Raw genomic sequence first — 24,812 nt, 5'->3', positions numbered from 1 at the left:
TAGTTTCACAGTTCATGATTTCTGACAGGTCTAGGCCTCCTTGCTGCCCAAGGAAACTTAAATTGAATGCCACCCTAAGAGTCTGAAGTTTGACCCCAAGGAGCGTGTACAACAAGGCTGGCTGAGCCCCTTCCCGATAAGCGCTCACCAAATCTCATTTTTCCCTGAAGATGGTCAAGTAATCTTGCCTCTGACCCCACCTCTCCCACTGTATTCTCAAGGACGCCACCCTCCCCCCAACACACACACACACACACACACACACACACACACACACACACACACACACACAGCTTTAATCACCAGAGATCAGAAGTGGAGAAGTAGGAGGAAATATTTAGTCTCCGGAGCCGACATGGCAACCCTTTCTTGGCCTCCTGTCTCAGGAGACCTCAGGGCCAGAGGCTGCTGCTGGCCACACAGAAGTACTGGCCTGGCAGCATCTCACTGCACACAGAGTTCCCAGACATGGGCTCACAGACCCAGTGCAAGGAAGCACTGCTTCCATCAGCCCCGCCCTTATCATGAGGCCACAGCGACAAAAGGATGCATGGCCAGGGAAGGGGCTCCAGGCAGGAACCCGACCATCCTGGGAGTGGGGAAGGGGGCACTAGGGGGAGGACAGGATGGAGCGCCGAGTGGTGAAAAGTCAGGAAAAGGGGGCTGCATGAGGCTGGTGGGATGAGCTTCCCAACTCAGGCTCCCCCAGCTGTCTTCTTCCCAGTAATTCTCAGCCCCCTCACCTTTCCCACGTCAGAAGAATCATGGTGAGAAACAGAAACTGAGCGCTGGGAGTCAGGCAAAGGAGAAACAGCGAGTGCGGCAAGAAGAATTTTATCCTCCCTTCTGGACACAAAGCTCGGTCTACAGGGGCACAGTGATGGGAGGGGGAGACGGGGCAACTGGGCCCGGGCAAAGCTACCCTTTTCTTCCTCTCCGAGGGTGGGGTGAAGGGACTGCTCGGTAAAGTGCAGGGAAGGAAGCTTCCTAAGCCTTCAGAGTGTCAGGAATTCAGCGTCGTTCCAGTGGGGATTGCCCCTACGGGCAACACGAACAAGAACACTGCTGCTGTATAATCCTAGGTAAATGCAAACAAGGTTCTTTGATTTATTTAAAAACCCAATTAGAAGAAACGACAAGCATGTTCGGCAAGTTCTACTCCCCTGGGGTGTCTAGGACGCAACCTGTAAATTGGTGCTAGGGAAAAAGAAGACTGACATTATCTGGAAGTTCTGTTCATGTGGTTTCAGGGCCAAAGCACAGGCTCCATCGCCACTCACGCCAGTGCCTCTTTTCCTCAAACAGAATACAGGCCGTTTGGGACAAACCGAGAGGGTGGCTAGCTGACGTGCCAGCGCGCCCCTACCGTGGCTCCTCGCTGCGTAAGTAAGTCTCTCCGAGACGGCAGGATTTCAAGAGCCCAGACCGGGGAACAGAGATGCCTCACGTCAGGGGGGCGGGGTGGAGGGGGGAATCTCAGAGCCCACCTCTGAGGGTCTCCTGCAGGGAGCGCTCACTCTGTGTGAAACCCTCAGCCTGGGTACTGCCGCCGGAGTCAAGGCCTTGATCTGTCAGGGCCCCAGGTGTTTGTGCCACGTGTCCTCTGGACAGGGCTCAGTGAGGGCCAGATCCCTCTGGGATATCCCCACAGCGTCGCCACCCTAGATACCAAATGATGCCAGAAGTACCTCAGAATATACGAAAGAAAAAGGAGGAGGGAGCCACAGGAGGTTGAGGGGTTGGGAAGGGGTCACGTAGACAAGTGACGAAAATACTCAGCAACACGCAAACGCACACCGATGCGCCTACATCCGCACACGCCAGCTCTCGGGAATCAGGATAGTCTGAGATGCCCCACGTATGAACTTTGCATGTAGCTGGAACAATGTCAGCATTCTGAGTGCTGTGCGGGAAATAAAGAGAAAGATGCTTCTGTCCTTCCTGGGAGAAGCTGGCGCGCCACTTGAGGCGACACGGAGGACTTGAAAGAAAAGGTCGCTAACAAGAGAAGACCGTGCACGGCCGAGTGCTGAATGAACAGCTCAGACAGTGAAAGCTGTAATCTAGAGCAGGGTGAAGCCCCAGCGGCTGACTCAGTACAAAGGACGTAACACCAAAGAGAGCAAAGTGTTGAACTGGGCCTTGAAAAGATGTAATATTTGAAAATTGAAGCCACTCCAGCAGGGAGAGGATCCAAAGTCTCTTTACATAGTAGGCACTGATGCCTCCTCAAAGGAGCAGAGCGGGCCTTTGCGTGTCCGATGGGGCGCTGAGCCAGGGGCCCACAGGCGTCCATCTGCGTGAGTCGCTGGGCACCATGCTTAACGGTGGAGTGTGGAGGCCTCTCTGTGTGCCTGGCCGGGGGGTCAGGCGGAGGAAGGTGGGGAGTGGGAACACTGGCTGTGGGTCACGAGGGTCTCAAAGGGAAACGGCAAAGCAGAACTTTTCCTGAGAGGACCTGGGTTACAAAGTATAGAGTTACAAGAAGATGGAGATTCCTCTGTATTTCCATTCTGCCCTAATCCAACACCAGGAACACTGCCTGACACATATTAGGAGCTCAAGAGATATTCTAGCAGGGAGGGAGGGAGGAGAGAGGGAGGGAGGAGAGAGGGAGGAGAGAGGGAGGGAAGGAGGGAGGAGGGAGGAGAGAGGGAGGGAGGGAGGGAGGAGGGAGGGAGGAGAGAGGGAGGGAGGGAGGAGAGAGAGAGGGAGGGAGGGAGGGAGGGAGGAGAGAGAGAGGGAGGGAGGGAGGGAGGAGGGAGGAGACAGGAGGGAGGGAGGAGGGAGGAGAGAGGGAGGGAGGAGGGAGGAGAGAGGGAGGGAGGAGGGAGGAGAGAGGGAGGGAGGAGGGAGGGAGGGAGGGAGGGAGGGAGGAGAGAGAGAGGGAGGGAGGGAGGAGGGAGGAGACAGGAGGGAGGGAGGAGGGAGGAGAGAGGGAGGGAGGAGGGAGGAGAGAGGGAGGGAGGAGGGAGGAGAGAGGGAGGGAGGAGGGAGGAGGGAGGAGACAGGAGGGAGGGAGGGAGGAGGGAGGAGAGAGGGAGGGAGGAAGGAAGGAGGAGAGAGAGAGGGATGGAAGGAGGGAGGGAGGAGGGAGGAGAGAGGGAGGGAGGGAGGAGAGGTGAAAGGGCTTGCAGACTAGGGCTTTCTCCTCAGTGTAAGCCCCCAGCCTAACCCCAGTCTGGAGAACTGGTGGCTTTGGAATTGAGACAAAACCCCTCTAGGACACAAGCATTTTCAGAATAGGCAATCCCAAAAGAAGAGAGAAAGAGGCATTCTACAGGTGTTTGAGGGACAGAAGACCTTCATAAATACTAGAGGGAAAATGGGGTAGAGGCTTCATGGTAAGTATAGCTAAACAATTTTTGTGACCACAAATGTGATGTCTTTGGGAGAATTCCAGAGATATCGGATGGGAAGGCTATCTTGCAAAAGGCTGAGGTCTTACATAAATGGGTGGAGTTAAGAACAGGAAGTCTGCATTACTGATGCTCATGTGATCCCACCTGTGTCTGTAGGCTAGTAAGGCTCTGGAATATCTACTTGGGTAGCAAGTTGTGGGGCTGCAAAGGATTGGGGCCAGCATGCAGGCCAGACTTCCCAAAGAGAAGTCCCGGATGGGCGATGCAGGTTAGGCTAGAAAGGTGGATTGGGAAAAGATTGCTAAAGCCCTTAAATCTCGAGTGAGAAATACAAATTTGAACCTAATAGGCAATGGGGCACTAATAATTTTTGAGACTCACGTGGCCAAAAATAATAATTCAATCTGGTGACAGGATGCAGCACTATCTGAAAGCAGGAGGAGGAAGACAAAAGGAAATGAGATGATTGATATATTAATTCAGTCAACCAATAAATACTGAGCACCTACTAAGTGCCGTTCACTGTCCCAGGCACTGGGGATACAGTAGTGAATAAAACATGAAAAAAAATTTGTTTTTATCTCATGGAGCTTACATTCTCCTGGGAGAGACAGACAATAAACAAGACAGGTAAGTGTGATACACGATACGCTGACAGGAATAAGTGCTAAAGAGAACAATTAAAGTGAGAACGGGGGCTAGGGGGTATCAGGGGCAGCGGAGAGTTGAAGTTGGGACAGGTTGGCCAGGAAAGCTCTCACTGAGAAGATACATTTTAAGAAACACCAGGAGGGGGACTTCCCTGGTGGTCCAGTGGTTAAGGCTCCACGCTTCCAGTGCAGGGGGTGCGGGTTCGTTCCCTGGTTGGGGAACTAAGATCCCTCATGCTGCATGGCATGGCCAGGAAAAAATATTAAAAAAAAAAAAACAAAACTGAGCTACAAAGCAATACTTTAAAAAAAAAAGAAGAAACACCAGGAGGAAGTGAGGGAGTTGGCCATGTAGTTATCTGCGGGGAAAGCACTTCGGGCAAAGGGAACAGAAAGTGCACAGCCCAGAGGCATGAGGACTGTGGGATGTTTGCAGAGTGACCAGGAGCCAGGGTCACTGGAATGGAGTGATCTAGGCGGAGATGAGGCCAGACCACGATGGCAGGCCAGGTCACACAGGGATTAAGTAATGAACAACAAGAACCTACTGTATAGCACAGGGAACAATATTCAATATCTTATAATAACCTGTAATGGAAAAGACTGAAAAAGAATATATATATATATAACTGAATCACCTTGCTGTGCACCTGAAACTAACACGACATTGTAAACCAACTATACTTCAATTTTTAAAAAAGATATTAAGTAATGAGAGTTCACAGTGGAAATTCACGTATTAGGCAATGAGCGCCTGAATCGGAGTGATGAGAATGGAACAGAGGGCTAAGGCAGAGAAGCAAGAGTGGTGCACGGACAGAGCACGGCCCTCTTTCCATCATACGCAGGTCTCCGGAAGGGTGAACACAGACTTCTCACCCCTGGGCCTCATGTCTTTCAGGAGAATAACTGATACAGCCAAGCACGGCTTCACTCCTACTCCGCGGTCCGCTCGCTGATCGTGTGTACACCAGCCGACTACACCTACCGCACTCTCGAGACCGTCTCCGAAGTACTGCAATAAAACTCACTTAACCTGCTCTTCAAACAGCTTCGTTTGCTCTGTGCTAAGGAACACATTATCTGAAGCACTTTGCATATGAAGTGTTTATGCTTCCAGAGACACCTCCCCTGAGGAAGCACAGATGTGCCCCTGTGTCTGGGGTAGGCAGGATCCTCCACAGCTAAGGCACAGAAGGGTCTACTCCACAACTTCCCTAGAGACACGGAGAGAAGGAGAAGAGTGCCACTGCTCATCATGGTTTGGACACGAATAAAAGCTTTCTATTTCCCCGACAGCCAGTACATTTTATATTTTTCATTTGAAGAGAACAAAAAGCAAAATCCTAGAGCAGAAAGCTACGGGAAGGGAAAGGACTTTGTGAGCTGACTATGAGAATCAGAACAACACGTGGGAACCTCGCCAATCGGGGCTCACGGGAGAAACAATTCAGTAAGAACCAAATTAGTAGCTATCGTGTTAGTTCAAAGCTAAGTTGATGGCTGGTTATAAAGAATGACACCTCACTGTGTTTTGACCACTGGATCAGGATTGGAAGAAGTGGTGGTCAGAACGGCACAGGTTCATTTTAAGAGGGGAAAAAAGGGCATGCCTGTATCTCAGCAGTTTACCCTTATACTGAGATTCGTACCAAATCGTTCTCTTTAACAGTGATTCAAAAGCGGCTTATATCAGTGACTTTAGCACATTTTTTAAATGAGAAGATAGTACATTTTTTAAATGAGAAGATAGTACATTTTTTAAATGAGAAGATAGTACATTTTTAAATGAGAAGATAGTACATTTTTAAATGAGAAGATAGTACATTTTTTAAATGAGAAGAAAGCGATAGGTACAAGGCTTCTCTAATGGGCTTCAATAGAAAACTACCACAGGACTCTTAGGAGATGTCTACCTCTTGGAACTCGATTGGGTAACTGGTGTACACAGCTGCTATCTTTTGTACATCTACATAGAATTCAGGTACAGTTATTGAGACATAAACCAAATACACATTGCAGCTGTTACTTATGGAAAGGAGGATGAACGGTCTGCTCAATCTGTATTGGCTGGTACAAGTTTAATGGAAGGATACCAACACACGGCTGCCTCCAGAGCCAGGATGTGAGAAGCTGCGAGTGCCCCTCATTGACTGGTCCAAGATTGCCGCCCCGGTTAGGCATTCTTTCTGCCCGCTCCTGCATGGCCACGATGCATTAATAAAGGATTTCAGACTAATGAACCTCAAGAAATCTTCAGAAATCCATAATTCTATTTCCCACCGCTGGTTCTCATTTTACCCAAGCACGTGCCCTATTTCCTCATTTCTTTTTTCCCATTTGTTTCCTCTGTGCTTCTCAGCTTTGGTGTCAGCGGGGTCTGACCGTGGCCGGTCAACAGCTTTAATGTTATCGTGTGCTATCTTCCTGCTTTGGTTCTTGTCAGCTGCTTTTATGGCTGCTCCCTGTTCAATGTTTATAGTTTCTTCAAAGTTATCTCAGATCAAAGCTGCCATGTATCTGACTGTAGGTTAACTGAAGTGTTTCCATATGTACAAAAAATGTACATAAATATGATTACAAGTATACAGGCACTAATAAGTAGATAGTCACACAATTAGAGCCCTACACACACGACGAACACATGTGTACTCCCAATTTTCCAGCAGATAGGTATGAGTGAGGATGGGCTGGTCATATCACAGAAGTCACAATAGAGACAACAGGAAATGATGTCTCATCATTGTCTTAATTGTCTAGTTCCAAGGTAGTAGTATATCAAGGGCATAGCAGAGATCTGAAGCTTAACGTAAACTAGAAAACACCAACCAAAGTTTGCCTTTTATTACTTGCTAGTGTGAGAGCACTGTATATGCCATCTTACCTGCAGCATGAATCCTAGTATGTTCACATGATGAGTTTACTTTGTGGAAATAGATAAAGTTGGTTTTTTAAAGTTCACAGCTTAAGATCTCTAAGCAATGATTTAGAGACATTTGCCTTAACCTGGAAGATTGTGTCTCCTTAAGAAGCCATATCAAACCATGGTAAATTACCTATCCTTTTACTGCCATTTCCAACATCCCAAGCTGTTGATGACGCAATTAAGTCAAAGTCTTTCAGCCAATCTGGCCCAAGAAGACAACCATTTCAATCATAGCTCACCCAACACTGTATCTCCAATTGGCCGTGTGGTTTTCACCCACATACATACAACTACTGGTACCATCTTTCAATGAGGATATCATTACCACAGACAGAATATTTACCAGGAGGCTAGCAGTATAATATACACATTATGTGCTCTAGAGACACAGCTCACTTCAGCCATGCAAAGTGGGTACCACTCACCTGCTTTATAGATAAGGAGCTGAGACCCTATGAGATTGAGCAACTTGCCCAAGACAGACTGGCCAGGAGTAGAACCTAGGTCTTTGTGACTCAAAGCCATCTCCTTCTCTTACATCTTACTACTCTCCTCTCATTTTACTAGTGACAGATTTGGGGAGCAGGACTGAGAAAGCTAGGTAACCATGATGTTCGACAAGACTGCTTTAGATGATCTAGTCTCATGACAGCCCCAAGGGGATGGACTTATGACAACCCTACCATGACCACCTGTGCCAAGAATGGTCAACAGCAGTCTCTGTCCTCCATGAGAATCAAATAAGAAGGGCACGACACAGGGTAAACAGGACTTATAACCCCTCAATGGCCTGTAGTAGTGAATGTGGAATCTCCCTGTGAAGAGCCTTAAAAATAAGGCGGAAATTCAAACGCCCTGGATTCTAAGTGTAACGATACTTAAGCGGCAGGGTTGATCTGGTGACAGGCGTCTGTGTGTGCGTCTTTCAAGAATCACATCACTGAACTCATTCATTCATTCTGTGGAAAAGGGCAGGGTAACTACTCAATGCAGTCAGTGTTCTCAGTACTGAGGACCCAGGAGAGCACAAGACAGGCAGAGTCCCGAGCTAAATGGAGTTCATGTTCTGATAGGGACACAGACAGGCAAGTAAGGAAGTGATTTTTTTTTTTAAAGGTTAGAAAGTGATGTGCACTAGAAGAGATGGAGAGAATGGAGAAGGGGCACAGCTGGGCTGGTTGTTTCACCCTCTCTTTTATTCAGTGAGAGAAAGGGGGATGATTACAAGGCCCTCCAAAGTTACTACCCTGGCGCTGCCTGTTGGGTTTCAGTTTCTGACCATCCTCTGGAACCACTTTTACTCAAGGAGGAATGAGCCGAGCAACCAATTTTTATTGAGTGCTTGCGACTGGCCACGTGGTTCATTGCTATATATGCTTTATCTCATTGAAGTTTCCAACAACCATAAGCAGCTGGTATTATCGACATTTTACAGATATGAAACTGAGGCTTAAAGACGTTAAAACAATGATGGACATCACACAACTAGAAAATCCCAGAGCCTGGATTCAAAGCCGGGTCACTTGATTCCAAAGCCCACACACCACCTTGAATGAAGACACCAAAGCAGGCTTTGTCATTTCCTTCTGTCTTTAAAACATTACCTTCTGCAACCTGTATCTGCCTGGCATACGAGGTAAGAAAAACAACAAGAAAAATCTCCTAAAAACGGACAATATCAACCTTGGGGTCAGCAGTAGTTCTGGGTAACTGCTAAAGTAAACAGTGCTTCAGCTGAGATTGGGGCCTCTGAGCGGTAAGAACGTTGGTTAGAACCTGTTGTTCTGGGTGCCCGGCACTGAGAGACACTGGAAGAAGGGAAAGCCCTTCTGTACACCTGGGCATTGCCTAGGCGATATGTAAACCCTACACTGAATCCCATGCAAACTACCTCTATTAAGTGACAGAACCGTACCCATATTAAACAAGAAGAGACCCGCTCCACACAAGCACACACCCATATGCAAACACACAAATGCAGCCTCAATCTACAAGTATCATCGCAGAAGAGATGACAACCATGCTCAGAGGCTCAGGCTCTAAAAATAAAATAAGACAGACAGACAGACAGACAGACGGCTTAATGAAAGTTTCAAACAAAGGCAAAAGAACTGCATAAAGAGACAGAAAAGTGAAGAAGCCCCACCGCAGTGATTAAGTGTCTCTGACCTGTGTTTCCTTTAAGTGGGAGTAAACTGCCCCAACGACCACCCCAAAGGGTCGTTGTTACTGACCAACACTGACAAGAGGAGAACTGCATTGCATGGATAAATAGTTTCCCACTGAATACTGAGATCTCACGAGATGACAACGGGTGTTCTGTGGGGAAAATAATGGGTTTTCAACAATCATCCCTTCCCCGCAAGCAAACAGAGAGCAAATCCTGCATCCCTAATGCCTCTCTCGGAGCCTCAGAAGACATGTTAGATTATCAAAGGTGTTCAGTGTTTTCTAAACTTGTTCCATTACAAGCCATTTTTAAGGAAGAATTTTCCATATTGCTTTTACAGGAGTTCAGTGCTCTCTAGGACACGATTTTATTTTTTTGAAAGCAGACTGTGCAAATAGACAATGGTACTGCTGATGCCGGGTCACCTAGGAGAGAGTGGCAGAGCCCTGCAGCTCCCTGGGCTCCGTATCTTATCACTCTCTCTAGTGCACAAAGTGGGCAGGGTCAGTATTACAAGCTCCTCAAGCATACGAATAACACTCTAAGCTAAATAATTACAATGACAACGATAGCTGTCATAATAACAATGGCTAGCTGAGGGCCTGCCCCATGCTAGACCCAGTCCTGTGTGTGCACTTGGACGATCTCATGGACATTCCCGACCATCTGGCCAGACACATATGGGCAACACCCCTTGCACACACAGAAACACCCCACCCCCTTCCTCCACTCACATCCACTGGCTCGGGGGTCAGGAGCAGAGAGTCTGTCTGAGCAGATGCTTTTTCAAAACTATTTTTGTTGACGGCTCTGCTCTCCCCGAGTCATCTGCATTCATGAGCTCCTCAATATCTTGGTGGTGGGAGGCGCCTCTGGTAGAGAGCGGCCTTAGAAGCGCCGCGGAGATGGCATCTTCACGGCTGGTACCCAAACAGCTTGGAAGGCTGGCTTAGGCTTCTGGGCTTTGCTGCCACACTCACAGCTCCCTCTGTGAGCCCGGCTACCATCTGGAGCTGCGGAGCGTCAGTCTGCCGTGCTGGAAGACCAGGGGCAGCGAGGGGTGGGGGGAGGGGTGGTCCCAGCCCAGACTGAGGCTTGCGTCCAATGTTGGTGCTCTGGGGTATCTACCCACCAGATCCGAATGCACAGACGGTCAGAGGTCCCCAGCCGCCTGTGCTGGGGACCGACTCTCTCATCTCGCTCACAGTGCACAGATGCCCACAAATCAGCATCTTCATGGGCCACTGGCCAGTGCTCGCATCTTCTAGAGATGAAATAGACAGGGCTGTCACCAGGTTCGCCATCTTTTTTCTCTTTCAAAACAACGGAAAGCTTCCTTCAAATAGGGCAGAGAGCTACTGCTCTTGTACTCTTCTTACAAGTTTCTTCCAAAACCCAGGGACATAGCCAGCATCCTTTCGAGCAGATGCTGTGATGCCCGATTACAAGGATGAGGCTTCTGACCCATCAGGAAGAAGACGCAGCCTGTGAGATGTTTTCCAGAATGAGTTACTTTGATTTGTCACACTCAGCTGGTCCCACCCATGACCTAGGGAGACTATGCACATTACACACAGCAGCAAAATGACAGGGAAAGTGTAAGAGTCTCAGCGTCGGGGCATCCCAAACAGAAGGTCTTGTTGAAACCAAAGTCCAACCAAACTACCAATTAGCTCATTCAACTTAATGACATTGAAATATAAGCAAGGATAGGAGAGAAGGAGGGAGGATATTAACATGTGTCAACTACTTTAATCCTCCTGCCAATTCTGAAGAGCAGATATAATCATCACCGTTTTACAGAGCAACCTGAGACTCAGGGCAGCAGGGCAGAGCTAGGATTTCTATCCAGACCTATTTGTCGCTGGATCTGAGTAGCCCCTCACTCTCCACTCCCCCGCCCCCATCTCACCTGACTGCCCTATTGCAATTAGTCATCGACTTAATAAAACTATATTTGTTAAGCGCTGAGCAGTATTGGAAGACACCTTAGAATCAAGGTCAGGTGTTACAGGCGGGTTTGGCCATTTTTGCCAAACGTGACCCACAAGGACAAGAGTAAAGTAAAACACACAAACAAAACAATAACAAAAGCGAAACGGTACCCATTAGCCTACCCACAAAGAGAAGGTGACAGAAGTACACTTAAGTATAGAGAAGATATAACTGGTAACAGCATTCCGAAGCCTGACAGCTCCTTTCTTCTCTTGCCCAACCTCTGCGGTCTCCCCCACCTTTCTACCTACCCTATTCCCGTAGTTCTGGCACCTACCTGTCTGTCTGCTCACTTATCCAGAAAGCCACATACCTCTCAACTGAAATCCTCAATCAAGCCTGATTTAAATGTACCTGTGTGAGTGCATCTGAGAGCCGTGTGCAGGCATCTGCGTGGCCAGGTAAGGTAACTCACCTTAACAGAATATCTTCTGTCTTTGCTTCCTAGGGCTGCCCTAACCAAGGACCACAGCCTGGGTAGCGTAAAGCAACAGAAATGTGAATTCTCTCATAGCCCTGGAGGCTAGAAGCCTGTCGTCATGGTGTGCATAGGGTTGGCACACTTCTGAGGGCGAATCTGTCCACGCCTTCCTCTTAGCTTCTGGTAAGAGCCTGCGATCCTTGCCTTGCAGCTCTATCACTCCAATCTCTGCCTCTATCATTACATGGCCTTCTTCCCTGTCTACCACTGTGTGTCCTCTCCTCTTCTTATAAGGACGCTTGTCAGAGTGCATGAGGTCCCACCTACTGCAGTATGACCTCATCTTAAGTCATTACACCTGCAACAACCCAATTTTCAAATAAGGTCACATTGTGGGATCAAGGGGTTTAGGACATCAACATATTTGGGGGGTACACGATTTATGGCATAACAGCCACTCTACACCAGAGGCAGGGACCAGGCCACTTCATTTGGTTCTGACACTCTCTCTGTGAAGTAGATCAGTGGCTCCCTACCCACTATGTGTGACAGCACATATGTCATCTGTAGAGTTTGCTTGTTTTTAACATATTCATGCCTGGTCCCACTCCCCAGAGATTCTGATGTGGTAGATCCAGGCTGGGAACCAGTCATTTAAAAAAATAAAGTTGAAGTAAAGCTTCAGAAGACACTACAATGCTCCTCCAGGAATAAGAATCACTGAGGTCTAAAGATGTTAAAATTAAAAAAAAAATTTTTTTAATAAAAATAAAAAAGAATCACTGAGGTCAATCTTAATAACAATACAGTAAATCAGGAAATGGGGGCAAAACGAGGTGAAATGATATGCCCCAAATTCACTCAGTAACTACATGGAACAATAGGTTTTCAAATTCAGGTCTGTCTCACTCAGAGTCCCCTTCCTTCCCACTACCCATGTGGCCTTTATGTGTCTACATGTCTCTGGGCAGGTGTGACCACGGTTGTTTGTACCCCTACGTAGTGACGTAGGCAGTGTCTTTTAAGTGTAAAAATTGGTGTGCAAAGGTATGTACTCAATGGATTCTCAGGGAGGCATGAGTTTCTTTGGGAACAAATACGTATTTCGCTAACATCTTTGTATCAGCCATGCACCAGAATGATTTCTACAGACTGTACCCACTGTGATGTTGTCAGATGAGTGATGTTGGAGGAGGAGTGACTCCATCACCGAAGAGGTGCCTTTCACTCCTTACTCTATTTTAGCAAAGCAAACGTCATGGGTGGAAGTTAAGAGAAGGGAGAAATCAGTGTGGGTTGAGTAGACAGAGGCGGCTTCGTGGAAATGGGGCTTGAATGCAGTATTGAAAGATGGGTTAGATTTACGTAAGTAGAGTGGGGAAAGGAAACCTTTACAGGCAGGGAGAGGAACATGGGCAAACTCAGAGGCAGGAATAAGCTTTGTACGAGGGAGAAGACAGTCACGAGACAGGCACGAGCAGTGTACCCACTATGAGCCGTGACGTTGTCAATTACAATTAACTGTCACCTGTCACTCTCAACTCGGTCTGAAGTTTCTGGCACTGGGTACCCAGCCCGTAAACACTTGTAGAATAAATGAATGAAGACATGTCCATCAAAATAAATATCACAAAACAAAAGTGGTCCTAGCTGGAATTTTGTCTCAGTTTCCCCCCCCCATAATCATGATGGAAAACAGTGATCCTTCTACTCCAATTTCATGACTTTTGCATACCTTTCTTCTCTCCAGACCAGAAAAAGAAACAGCTACTAACTTGGGGACTGCCACTGATTTGGGAACAACTTTAATCCCATTAAATATCTATTCACAGACATTCTGCAGTATTAAATGTTCTCACTGGAGAATATAAAAGAGGAAGAACTGTAAAGGTCATCTGGTTCAGCCCTGAGACTTTGGAAAACTCTCCTACAGCAGTCTTCATGTTCTATGTCGTCACTGCCTTCCTTGCAATGCCTTCCAATATCAGCCCCCAAATGTCCATCCATGTCTGCCAGCAGGAGGTCCTGAATTTGCAGGATGGCTTTGGTTTTAAATAGACTATTGCACTGTCCCCATACGTTGTGATGGTTTCACAGCAGCCATTTTCACCCTCAAATCTGTCTTGGTTTAGACAATATGGTCATGCTTTACAAGCACACAGACATTTATAACATGCGCTCTGAGTCTCAGTTGAGAAAACAGACACACACACACCCCCCCATCCATCCTTATTTCCATTCTTACCCAACGCATGCCCTTTGGTGTGCTCATGCCTGTCTCGTGATTCCCTTCTCCCTCGTACAAAGCTTGTTCCTGCCTCTGAGTTTGCCCATGTTCCTCTCCCTGCCTGTAAAGGTTTCCTTTCCCCACTCGACTTACATAAATCTAACCCATCTTTCAATACTGCTTTCAAGCCCCATTTCCACGAAGCCGCCTCTGTCTACTCAACCCACACTGATTTCTCCCTTCTCCCTTCTCTTAACTTCCACCCGTGACATTTGCTTTGCTAAAATAGAGTAAGGAGTGAAAGGCACCTCTTCAGTGATGGAGTCACTCCTCCTCCAAGCACTCTGCCTGCATTCTGTTTAGGAGCCAGCAGGTAGCACCTGGTTATGGTAATCTGGTCCCAAACCCAACAGGTTGGCTTTCTTCAAAGGTGATTCTTTAAAGAAATGAGAATATATAATCTATTTACACATGGTATTTTTTTTTCTTATGAAACTGTGTTCAATACTAAGAAAGCTGCAAATAAAACATTTAAACTGGAGGCTGTCTTGGAGATCTCCTTGCCTAACCTCTTACCCAAAGCAGAGGTGCACCCCCACTTTAAGCATCCTTGAAAGATGGCCACCCAACGTATTCATAAACACTTCCTTTGAGCCCATCTCTCCAGGCACCTTGTTCCCCTGTTGGTTGTCCAAGCCCTGATTGTTAAAGTTCTTCCTTATAATACAGTATTTGTCAAAGTTAAGTTTGTGGACCATCTGTACCATGATTATTTGAGGCGACTGTTAAAAATCACAGGTTCCCAAATCTAACTCCAGACCTACTGAATCAGCATTTGGAGCAAGGATTTAAAAAGTAATCTACTTTGTTAACAGGTTTTCCAGGTGACATCTATTATATCAAAGTGTAAGATCGACTGTTAGAGTCAGTGGATTCTCTATCTAGAACTTACTTCTACCTTCCTAACAGGGGAGAGCAAGACACCTCCCTTTTCTTTCCAGTGTTCATTGCAGCACTATTTACAATAGCCAAGACATGGAAGCAACCTAAATGTCCATTGACAGACAAATGGATCAAGTATATGTGGTATATATATACATACATACACACACATACATACAATGGAATATTACTCAGCCATAAAAAAGAATGAAATAATGCCATTTGCAGCAACATGGATGGATCTAGAGATTATCATACTAAGTGAAGTAAGTCAGACAAAGACAAATATCATATGATATCACTTATATGTGGAATCTAGAAAGAAAATGATACAAATGAACTTATTTACAAAACAGAAATAGATTTACAGACTTTGAAAACAAACTTATGGGCACCAAAGGGGAAACCTGGCAAGGAGGGATAAATTAGGAGTTTTGGATTAACATACACACACTACTATATATAAAATAGATAATCAACAAGGACCTACTGTATTGCACAGGGAACTCTACTCAATATTCTGTAATAACCTATATGGGAAAAGAATCCAAAAAAGAATAGATACATATATATGTATAAATGAATCACTTTGCTGTACACCTGAAACTAACACAACATTGTAAATGAACTATACTCCAATATAAAATAAAAAATTAAATTAAAAAAACATACTTTCCTTTTCTTCATGGCAGCTCTTCTAATGCTGGAAGATGTCAGTTCTCTCTCCTTTCTCTCATTAATACTCTTTTGCAACCCCGGTTATTTCGCTCTTCCTTCTACTACAAAGTTCCCCACCCTGAACCAAGTTAAGCACACTCTCCTGGGTCTTCCCTTTGCCAGCGTCCTTCCCAAAACGTGATGCCAGAATGAAGTGGAGAGAGTGAGTTAGATTTCTAACGCTTTTACTACATAGTGATAATTTTGTGAAGTATATCAACTTACACTCCCACCAGCTGACAATGAGAAGACGAATTTTGGTCTAAACTAGCCAGCAGGTATTACCATTTTGTAAATCTTTAACAGGCACACAACGTTGCCTCCTCATAGCTGTTTCAATTTGAGTGCCTTTGTTTATATTTTTCATACATATATTGGCCAGCGGTAGTTCTTTTGTGAATTGTCTGCTCTTGTCCTTTCTGGGTCCCCCCTGCCCCCTTTGAATTCATTATGCCTATGGCTGTGGCAAGTAAGTCCTTTCAATGCATTATCTCATCTAACCCTCAAAACAACATTCCTTCCACTTTACAGGTAAAAAAAACTGAGCCTTCAGGAGCTTATAATGAGGAAACCCAGGTCTTCAGCTTCCTCACCGCTTTATGCCTTCATTTAATCCATGTTTTTTGGAGGAGAGACCTTCCTCCTCCAGATACTTTGTAAAGTGAGTTAAGAAAGCCAAGTATTTGGGATGAAATTATGAGGAAGATTCAAAAGAACACTAGAAATTTTTGTAATTCTATTACCTCCTTACATCTCCCTAATATTTCCTTTCTTTGTTACTTTTCCTGGCATAGAGGTAATAGTGACCGAGTTAGAATCAATTAGTGGGTAGCAATGCTATTTACCGATACAAGGTTTAAGGCGGATGTAGGTACCTGTTCATATTTTTGCCAAGAGAGGTATGTGGCTGACTCTAAAAGAGTGTCAGAAAAGGATCAAAGAGAGTAATCTGGAAATAAGGTAGAACTCCATAACAAATTACAGTCCATCAGTTGACAGCAGCATCAGTAGATAATAGTTCAAAAGTATGTACACAAGAAGGACTGGCTTTCATTTTTTCCATTTTATATTATCAAGACCAGTGTTTACACAATTAACTAAGATCCAAATGTTAATTCATCATTTATAGCATTTTAGTCTAAACAGCTGAGCTTCTCTTGGTTTTGGTTAATTTAATCAAATTTCATGAAATTATACTTTAATTGAAAATACATATGCATAAAGTTGAAATGATATTTAAATCAACTGAATTTACAACCAGATTAAAAGAAATGCAAACAACGAAGTACAGATCTGAATCAGAAGCAAACTTAATTTAATCCTCCTTCATTTTTCTACCTTGAAGGTGGCCAACAACCAAAGGTCAGGAGTTCTCAATGCCACATAGTGATAACACTGAGATTCAAATCCAAGTTTCCTGACTTGAAATTGAGAGCCTGTACAACTGAGTCTTCAACTGACATTTAACTATCCCACCCTCACTGAAACAAACCCTGGTCCTCCAAACTCTAATAAAGTTTTCCAAACAAGACCTATAAACTAGGCATCAAAACACCTAATGCAATTTTAAAAAATCTTGGCTCCCCAGCTTTGTGATTCCAGGCAGCCTAATAAAAGTCCCTTGGGGCTATTCTTCTATAGACGTTGGCAGAAACTCAATTTCTTCCTTATTTGTTATTCATAGAAACATATTCATTCGTAATTCCTAGGTTCTACATTTTGCCCCAAATCCTCTTTCACGTTATAAACAAACATAACAAAAAAGAAAATAATTATTAGGTCAATTATGATGCCCATTTCCCCAAAATAAGAAAGAATACAACTTTTCTTTCTTCTTTACTATTGTTAGTTTCCCATTACCCTCTTTTTTATTTTATTATTATTATATATATATATTTTTTGCAGTACGCGGGCCTCTCACTGTCGTGGCCTCTCCCGTTGCAGAGCACAGGCTCCGGACGCGCAGGTCCAGCGGCCATGGCTCACGGGCCCAGCCGCTCCGCGGCATGTGGGATCTTCCCGGACCGGGGCACAAACCCATGTCCCCTACATCGGCAGGAGGACTCTCAACCACTGCACCACCAGAGAAGCCCCCATTACTCTCTTTTTGAACCATAATTTTTAACTACACAAAAATTTTAAGTTCAGTTTCTCAATACTAAAATTTAGTTCCTCCCAACTTACAGCCTGGCAACCATGCTCTTTTCATGGAACACAAAGAAGATTTAACATTTAAACGTTGTTCCAAATACGGACAAAGCAAATTTTAGAAAGTTATGCTCTGATGGAGTTGACTGTTGATCACTTATATAGTTTCTAGAATTTTCTCATCTGGAGCCTAGTCTGAATTATTTGTGAGCCTACACCCACCACCAGACCAGTGTTTGCACCCATCTCTACCTTCACCCACCAGTAATGTCGTCCACCACACATGCTCCCCTACGAAGGAGAGCCTTCTCCCACAGAGACCCTTCCTCCACCCACGGGTCTCTCCCCACAGGACACGGCTCCGTGTGCAAGCATTGCCGTCATGCACACTCACCCTCTCCCCCACCCCCAAACACACTAACAAAACCCAACACTGGTTATCATCACAAAGTAGCACATTATCCCAAGGTTCGACCTGCAGAATCAAGAAAAAACCTAAAACCATTCAACTGACCCCTTAAAAGCCATGCTAACTTGATAAACTGTCAACTGCCTCACAGGGACAGGCTCTTTCAAAGCTTTCCTTGGAAATTCAGGCGCAGTGATCCCCGCTGCCTTCAGACTCAACTACCCGCAAGGCTCCCCCCAGGAAGGCCAGAGCACAGGGGTCCCGGGCGCACACTCACTGCAAATCTGACTTGGCAGTTCTCCTCCCCCAGGTAGCACAGGTCTCCCGAGACGTTGGTCTCCAGCCACAGGTGCTCTCCATTCACGGCATTTTCCTGGAAGGAAAAGACCCACCTGACTTCAGTTTTCTTTTCAGGCATAAAGGGACGGGGTGGAGGGGGGCAGATCTCAAATTTAGATTTTGGATGCAAGACAGTTAGTGAACCCAAATTGTCTAAACGCTTCTCATTTTACCCCTGAAAATACCACTGAAATTGGTCCTACCAAAATTCTAGAAACGGAAAAAGGTATTTGGAAAAACTGTGAGCAATAATTAATTAATATGTTAAGTCCAAAGATGCGTTTACCCATGGATGTGGTCATCTTTGAAATATGTAACAAATGAGGGGCAAAAAACTCTCAAGGTAGTCAATCTAAGGCCTTATTCATCCAGGCCCACTGCAGAGTTCATGACAATTGAGGCCAAAATTCTATTAAAAGTCGACTCTCCTTAGCAAATTAGCTAAGGAGGAGAGTAGTATTAAAGTACTTTAAAGGCTGCTTGAAAATACATTCATATCAGTAATGGATAAATTATACTTCTAAACCAGGAGCTTCTTATAACTTAGTTTTAAGTCGCTGTGTAGTCAAAGCATAATAAACTACTAATTCAAACATTTCACCAGCTCAATAGGGCCCTCGTCCAATTCTAAATTCTTCAAATTGAATGATTTCCCTGCTTCTAAAAATATTCACATACCTCCAGTGGCAAACAGAGAATAGCTGTAGGTTTGGAACCCTAAAAGTCTTCAGATCATGATGGATGAGAACAAGATAAAAAATAAATTAGTTAATTAAAAGGCATTTCTTTGCCAGGTATCCTAAAGAAATCCAGCTCCACAAACTAAAATATTCTACTACTGGGAACTTATCATCCAGATTTAACTTATAACCATTTATAGAATTAAATCTCTTTTCATTCTTTTATTCTCTAATTCATTCAATAAACATTCCACACACCTGGTGCCAGGCACTGGGTTAGTGTGCAGTAAAATCTACCAGAGAACATGGAAACTAAACACATAATCATAGCAGCAAATACTACAGAAACGTACTACAGCAAAAATCCCACCAACTCTTTTAAAAAGTGAAGTACAAAATGTTGCAGTGGGGAGAAAGTCAAAAATCCTTGATAATACCAATCTAGGCAGGCCCAAAATTAAGTCCCAGTAGGCCAAGTAAGGTGGGCAGGAGCAAGTAAGCCCAGGGAGTCAGAGACTTGCAAGACATCAGTAACTCACTGGGCTGGCAGGCTTCATCCACGCTGGGCCAAGCGGATTGTCCCTGCACACTGGAGACCCTCTACGAGCACTCAGAAGCTTGCTGATAAGGATTCAGGCACGGCAGGAGTGCTAGCATAAGCTAACCTCACTCCTGAGTGGGGATCTGATTAGAAAGCCCGACATCAGCAAGAGAAGAGGGAAAGAAAAAGGTGGGGGCTTCCTGCCACAGTGGCTCGAGCACACTCCTTCTCAAATTTAATTGCTCATTACAATGACCTGATGGGTTTTGAAGAACACCTGGCTACCAGCCCATCCCCAGAAAGTGTGCTTTAACTAGTCTGAAGTTTTTAGCAAATATTTGCAGCTGTAAGAATGGAGATACCACTTACTGAAATTCAGGGAGAAGATTACAGTAAGAGCAGATTTAGGGAGTAAGCCGAGTTCAGGTTTTTGTTTTATTTTATTTTCCATTGAGTTATAATTAACATTTAATATATTAGTTTCAGGTGTACAACACAGTGATTCTATAGTTTTATACATTATGAAATGATCAGCGCAATGAGTTCAGTGTTGAGGATGTAAAATTCTGAGATGCTTATTAGACCTTCAAGTGGAGATGTTGAGAGGGCAATTTTTATGAGTCTGAAGTTCAAAGAAGAGGTATGTACTGTATGAATAATTTGGGAGGCAACCGTTAATTGATGGCACCTAAAGCCATGAGAACTGAATGCAAAAACCTAAGCTCTGAGTACTGAGCTGTGGAACATTCCAATACTTAGAGTTTGGGGATATAGGAAAGATCCAGCAAAGGGGACTGGGATGGAATGGCCACTGGGGTACAAGGAAAACAAAAAAGAGTATAACGTTTCCAGGAAGAAAGTGCACCTAGAAGGTCTGTGTCAAAAGCTGAAGAACTGGCCATTGGATTTCACCATGTGAACATGTGAAGTCACTGATGACCTTGACAAAAGTACCAACAGTAGGATGAGAAGGAAGAAAGCCTGATGGAATGGGGTTCAAGAAATAATATTACTGACTCTAGTTTCAAAATGTGTATGAAACCCAATTAATTCTCACCACATCTACTGTTACCACCCAATCCTCCATCATCTCTGGCTTGGAATATTCCCAATAGCTCCCTAACTGGTGTCTCTGCTCTACTCTTGTCTCCCCATGGTCTGTTCTCCACAGAGCAACCAAAATAATTACCTTAAAATGTAAATCTAATCAGGGACTTCCCTGGTGGCGCCGTGGTTAAGAATCCATCTGCCAGTGCAGGGGACACAGATTCCATCTCTGATCCAGGAAGATCCCACATGCCGTGGAGCAACTAAGCCCGTGCACCACAACTACTGCGTCTGGGCTCTGGAGACCATGAGCCACAACTACTGAGCCCATGCGCCGCAGCTACTGAAGCCCATGCGCCTAGAGCCTGTGCTCCGCAACAAGAGAAGCCACCTCAATGAGAAGCCGGCGCACCGCAACAAAGAGTAGCCCCCGCTCGCCACAACTAGAGAAAGCCCGCGCGCAGCAACGAAGACCCAACGCAGCCAAACAACAACAAAGAAAGTAAATCTAATCAAATCGCTCATCTGCTCATAACTCTTCAATGGCTATCCATGTACTCGGAAGAGTGCAAAGTCCTCACTTACCTCGTCCCTGGGAGCCTCTCTGACTTCCTCTCCTGTCTCTCCGCGATCTCGTTTCCCTGCCCAGCTACCTCATCTTCTCTCTCTCTCCCTCTCAGTCGCTGACCTGCCATGACACTGGTCTCGTATTTCCCAAGCAGACTAAGGAAGCTCTCATCTCAGGTCCATTGAATTCGCTGCTCCCTTGACTAAAAATTGCTTACACGAGACACCTGCACTGTGCATTTCTCATTTCATTTAGATCTCTGTTCAAATGTCCCCACATCAAAGACTGTTGACCATGTATTCTGTTTACTGTATCCAAACTTCCTATTCTTCTTCATTCTGACTTACGTGGGTAATTTCTATTTACCTTTTGGTTACCAGATCAAGTGTTTTTTTTCTCAAAGAAGCCATCACGGACCCCAAAATCGAAGTCATTTTGTTAGTTACTCTCATAAAACCATGTTTCCCTCCCATCATTCATTGGCATGATTATTTGATTCATGTTTCCCTCTTATGCTAGATTCTAAGCTTCATATGGACATTAAATGTCCAGCACTTAACTTAGCACCTGGCAAATAGTAGGTGATAAATAAATTTGGGGAACTGAAAAGATGAGATTAAGAATCAGTGAACGAATCACATTCTTGTTATATGCAATTCCAAGGAGTAGAAAGGATAATTTGTTTTTTAATCTGTCCATAAGTTTGGAGTCACAAACTGTGAGAAGTAAACATGGATGCCTAAGAGACACGAAGGTCTTTCAAAATCATGAAAGAAACAGAGGCATGCAAGAAAAAAAACAGTCATGCAAGGAAAACATGAAACATACCTTTTCTTAGACTACATTTTCCCCATGCCTCATCCTTTTCCTGTACATCTGTCTTGTCTGACGCATCAGAAGGAAGTAACCTTACGCAAAGAGAGGTCTGGGCTTTGCCCTCAACTATAGGAAGGTAATCTCTCTAAGTGCCTGGAATGTCTTGCCTGATAAGAGTATCTTTGTTTACATGGGGACCTTGGGCCATGCCAAATATTCTAAAATAGCAGTGACTTATGGTGAGACATATATCAGCTCATCCTCCAGAGGGGCTAGGGGCTAAAGTCAACCATGCAGGTGGTTAACTGTGTCTACATGACCAAGCTCCGACTAAAACTCTGGGTACCGAGTTTCAGATGAGCTTCCTTGGTTGGCAATATGCCATATGTATAGTTGCACCATGGTTGCTGGGAGAAGTTATCTCTGTCATAAATCCACCGGGAGAGGACAACCAGAAGCTCCTTGTGTAGAAATGTCCTGGACTTTGCACCATGCACCTCTTTCCTTGGCTGGTTTGAGCCTGTATCCTTTCACTATAATAGGCCATAAATGTGAGTACAGCAGCTTTCAGTAAATTCTATGAGTCCTTCGGATGAATTATTGAACATGAGTGTGGTCTTGGGGATTCCAGAACCTGCAAGTGAGTATGGTCCTGGGAACTCCTGAATTCAGCTGGGTGGCATTCACACATGAATAGAAAAATAAACTGTTGTGGTTTTCTTCTTACACTTCTGATAAATCCTTATCCAGTTCAAGAGTAATAAACATGAGCTTTGGAGTCAGAGAGACTTGCTACCTACTAGCTCTATGACCTAGGGTCTCTCTAACTTCCCTAGGCCTCAGTTTACTCACCACTAAAATTGTAATAATAATTGTACTTCCCTCACAAGATCACAATGATGTTTAAATGTGAAAATGAATAACGTTCAATGCCTTGCCCACAATGAGAAGTTAATAGGTGTTAATATAGTTCTTTTTTTAAAAAATTATGTATTTATTTTTGGCTGCATTGGGTGTTTGTTGCTGCATGCAGGCTTTCTCTAGTCGCGGTGAGCGGGGGCTACTCTTCGTTGCGGTGCGCGGGCTTCTCATTGCAATGGAGTCTCTTGTTGCGGAGCACGGGCTCTAGGCACGCGGGCTTCAGTAGTTGTGGCACGTGGGCTCAGTAGTCGCAGCGCACGGGCTTAGTTGCTCCGCGGCATGCGGGATCTTCCCGGACCAGGGCTCGAACCCGTGTCCCCTGCATTGGCAGGTGGATTCTTGACCACTGCGCCACCAGGGGATTCCCTCAATATAGTTCTTATTATCGTTGTGGTTAGTCACCAGTTTTCGTTCTTCCTTCCTAATCCATAGATGTTAGTATTATCCAACATCTATTTCTCTCCTGGGTCTTCGTAGTCAAGACTGCTAGCCATTCACCAAAATCATTTTTCTCTTCTTCCTGAGCACACAGCTAGACCTTGTTACCCAGACTCGCTTGTGATTGGATGTGGCCATGTGACCCAGTTCTAACCAATGGCACATGAGCAGGAGTGACATGTACTATTTTCAGACTTGGCCCACTAAAACCTCCCTCCCTTTTCCCATACTGGATACCTGGGAAGTTGGCCTTTGGGATGATTTTAGAAGGCTTCTAATGATGCTGTAAGAGCAACTGTCAGTCCAGGTCACTGAATAACTATGTGGAACAGAGCTCACCCGCCACCCAACCTGAAACAGTCCTGGTCTGTTACACAAGTGAGAAATAAAGTTCTCTTGTATTGAGCCATTACGTGATGATTTTATTTATTGCAGCCTAGCCCACCCCAACTAACACAGGCCTCTTCTCTTTGCTCATGGCTTTGTCTGCATTTCCTTTCATTGTCTACATTTACCCCCAAGTTACCTACCATACACTGAACAGCATGTCTAATCTCTGAGTCCTGGTGTCTTCTGCTCTGAATTCTACTTCTGACATTCTCTCTGATATTTCACACTGCTGTAAAATTAACTCCCTTAAAACATAGCTGTGATTATGCCTCTCTCTTGCTTAGGAGGCTAAAAAAAAAAAATCCCTATTATTTATAAAACAAAATCTAAACTTAATCCCACGTACTAGACCTTCCATTAATGGTACCAATCTGTCTTTCTTATTCACCTTCCCACATTCTATTCTTTTGTCACTCTTCTCTAAATATAGTCCTATTTTCCTTTTCTGTGCCATATTTTTTTATTTATTCCATTCTCCACACCCAGGTACCTCTTTCTCTCCTCTTTACACATTCATCTTGAAATACCATCTCAAACAGTATATAACTCAGAGTATCCGTCTGTGCCAGACAGAAAAAATAGTTCCGTTTCAAAATGAAGATAACATTTCTTCTGTATTAGTGAGTGTTGAAACAAGTCTCTGTAGGTATACATAGATTTATATAGATCAACCTATCTATAGATAGATCTAGCTACCTAAGAGCAGAGACCCACCTATGTAGATACAGGTAGGATTTCTTGCTCTCAAGTTCTACCTGAAGTCCTAGTAATAAATAGTTATAGGTAAAAAGACACAAGTTGTGGAGAGGGAGTGTTATAGACTGAATGACACAGATAGAGTACGCTGACACCAGAAGCAAATAATCTACACAAAATGAAGGCATTTGCTTGTAAAAAATGTTTTGAAACAATAAGACAATCATAAACATGTATCAAATGTAAATATCCTTACAAATTCAGAAAGGGAAACAAAAATCTGGACTGTCTCCCTCTAAAAATCTGCAAGGTAATAATAGGTGAAATCTGTCTCAGATGGTTTAGATATGTTGTCCAGTAAGCATATGGCAACGGAGCGCTTGAAATGTGATTAGCGCTAATTGAGATG

General features: G+C 44.7%; 1 protein-coding gene across 2 annotated transcripts in view; it reads right to left on the bottom strand.

Moving 5' to 3' along the window:
* Positions 1-24,812, bottom strand: part of DGKI (diacylglycerol kinase iota) — a gene marked incomplete at both ends in the record, with an annotated part of 452,324 nt that overhangs the window by 264,232 nt on the left and 163,280 nt on the right. For both annotated transcript variants that reach the window (XM_082662462.1, XM_082662463.1), the window contains one exon: positions 18,245-18,340. In XM_082662462.1, the coding sequence (XP_082518588.1) occupies positions 18,245-18,340 (96 nt within the window). The remainder of the gene's footprint in view (positions 1-18,244; positions 18,341-24,812) is intronic.

This window comes from Grampus griseus (genome assembly GCF_964374135.1).
Source record: "Grampus griseus genome assembly, chromosome: 9".
Classification (NCBI taxonomy): Eukaryota; Metazoa; Chordata; class Mammalia; order Artiodactyla; family Delphinidae; genus Grampus; species Grampus griseus.
This window is presented reverse-complemented; position numbering and strand designations above follow the sequence as displayed.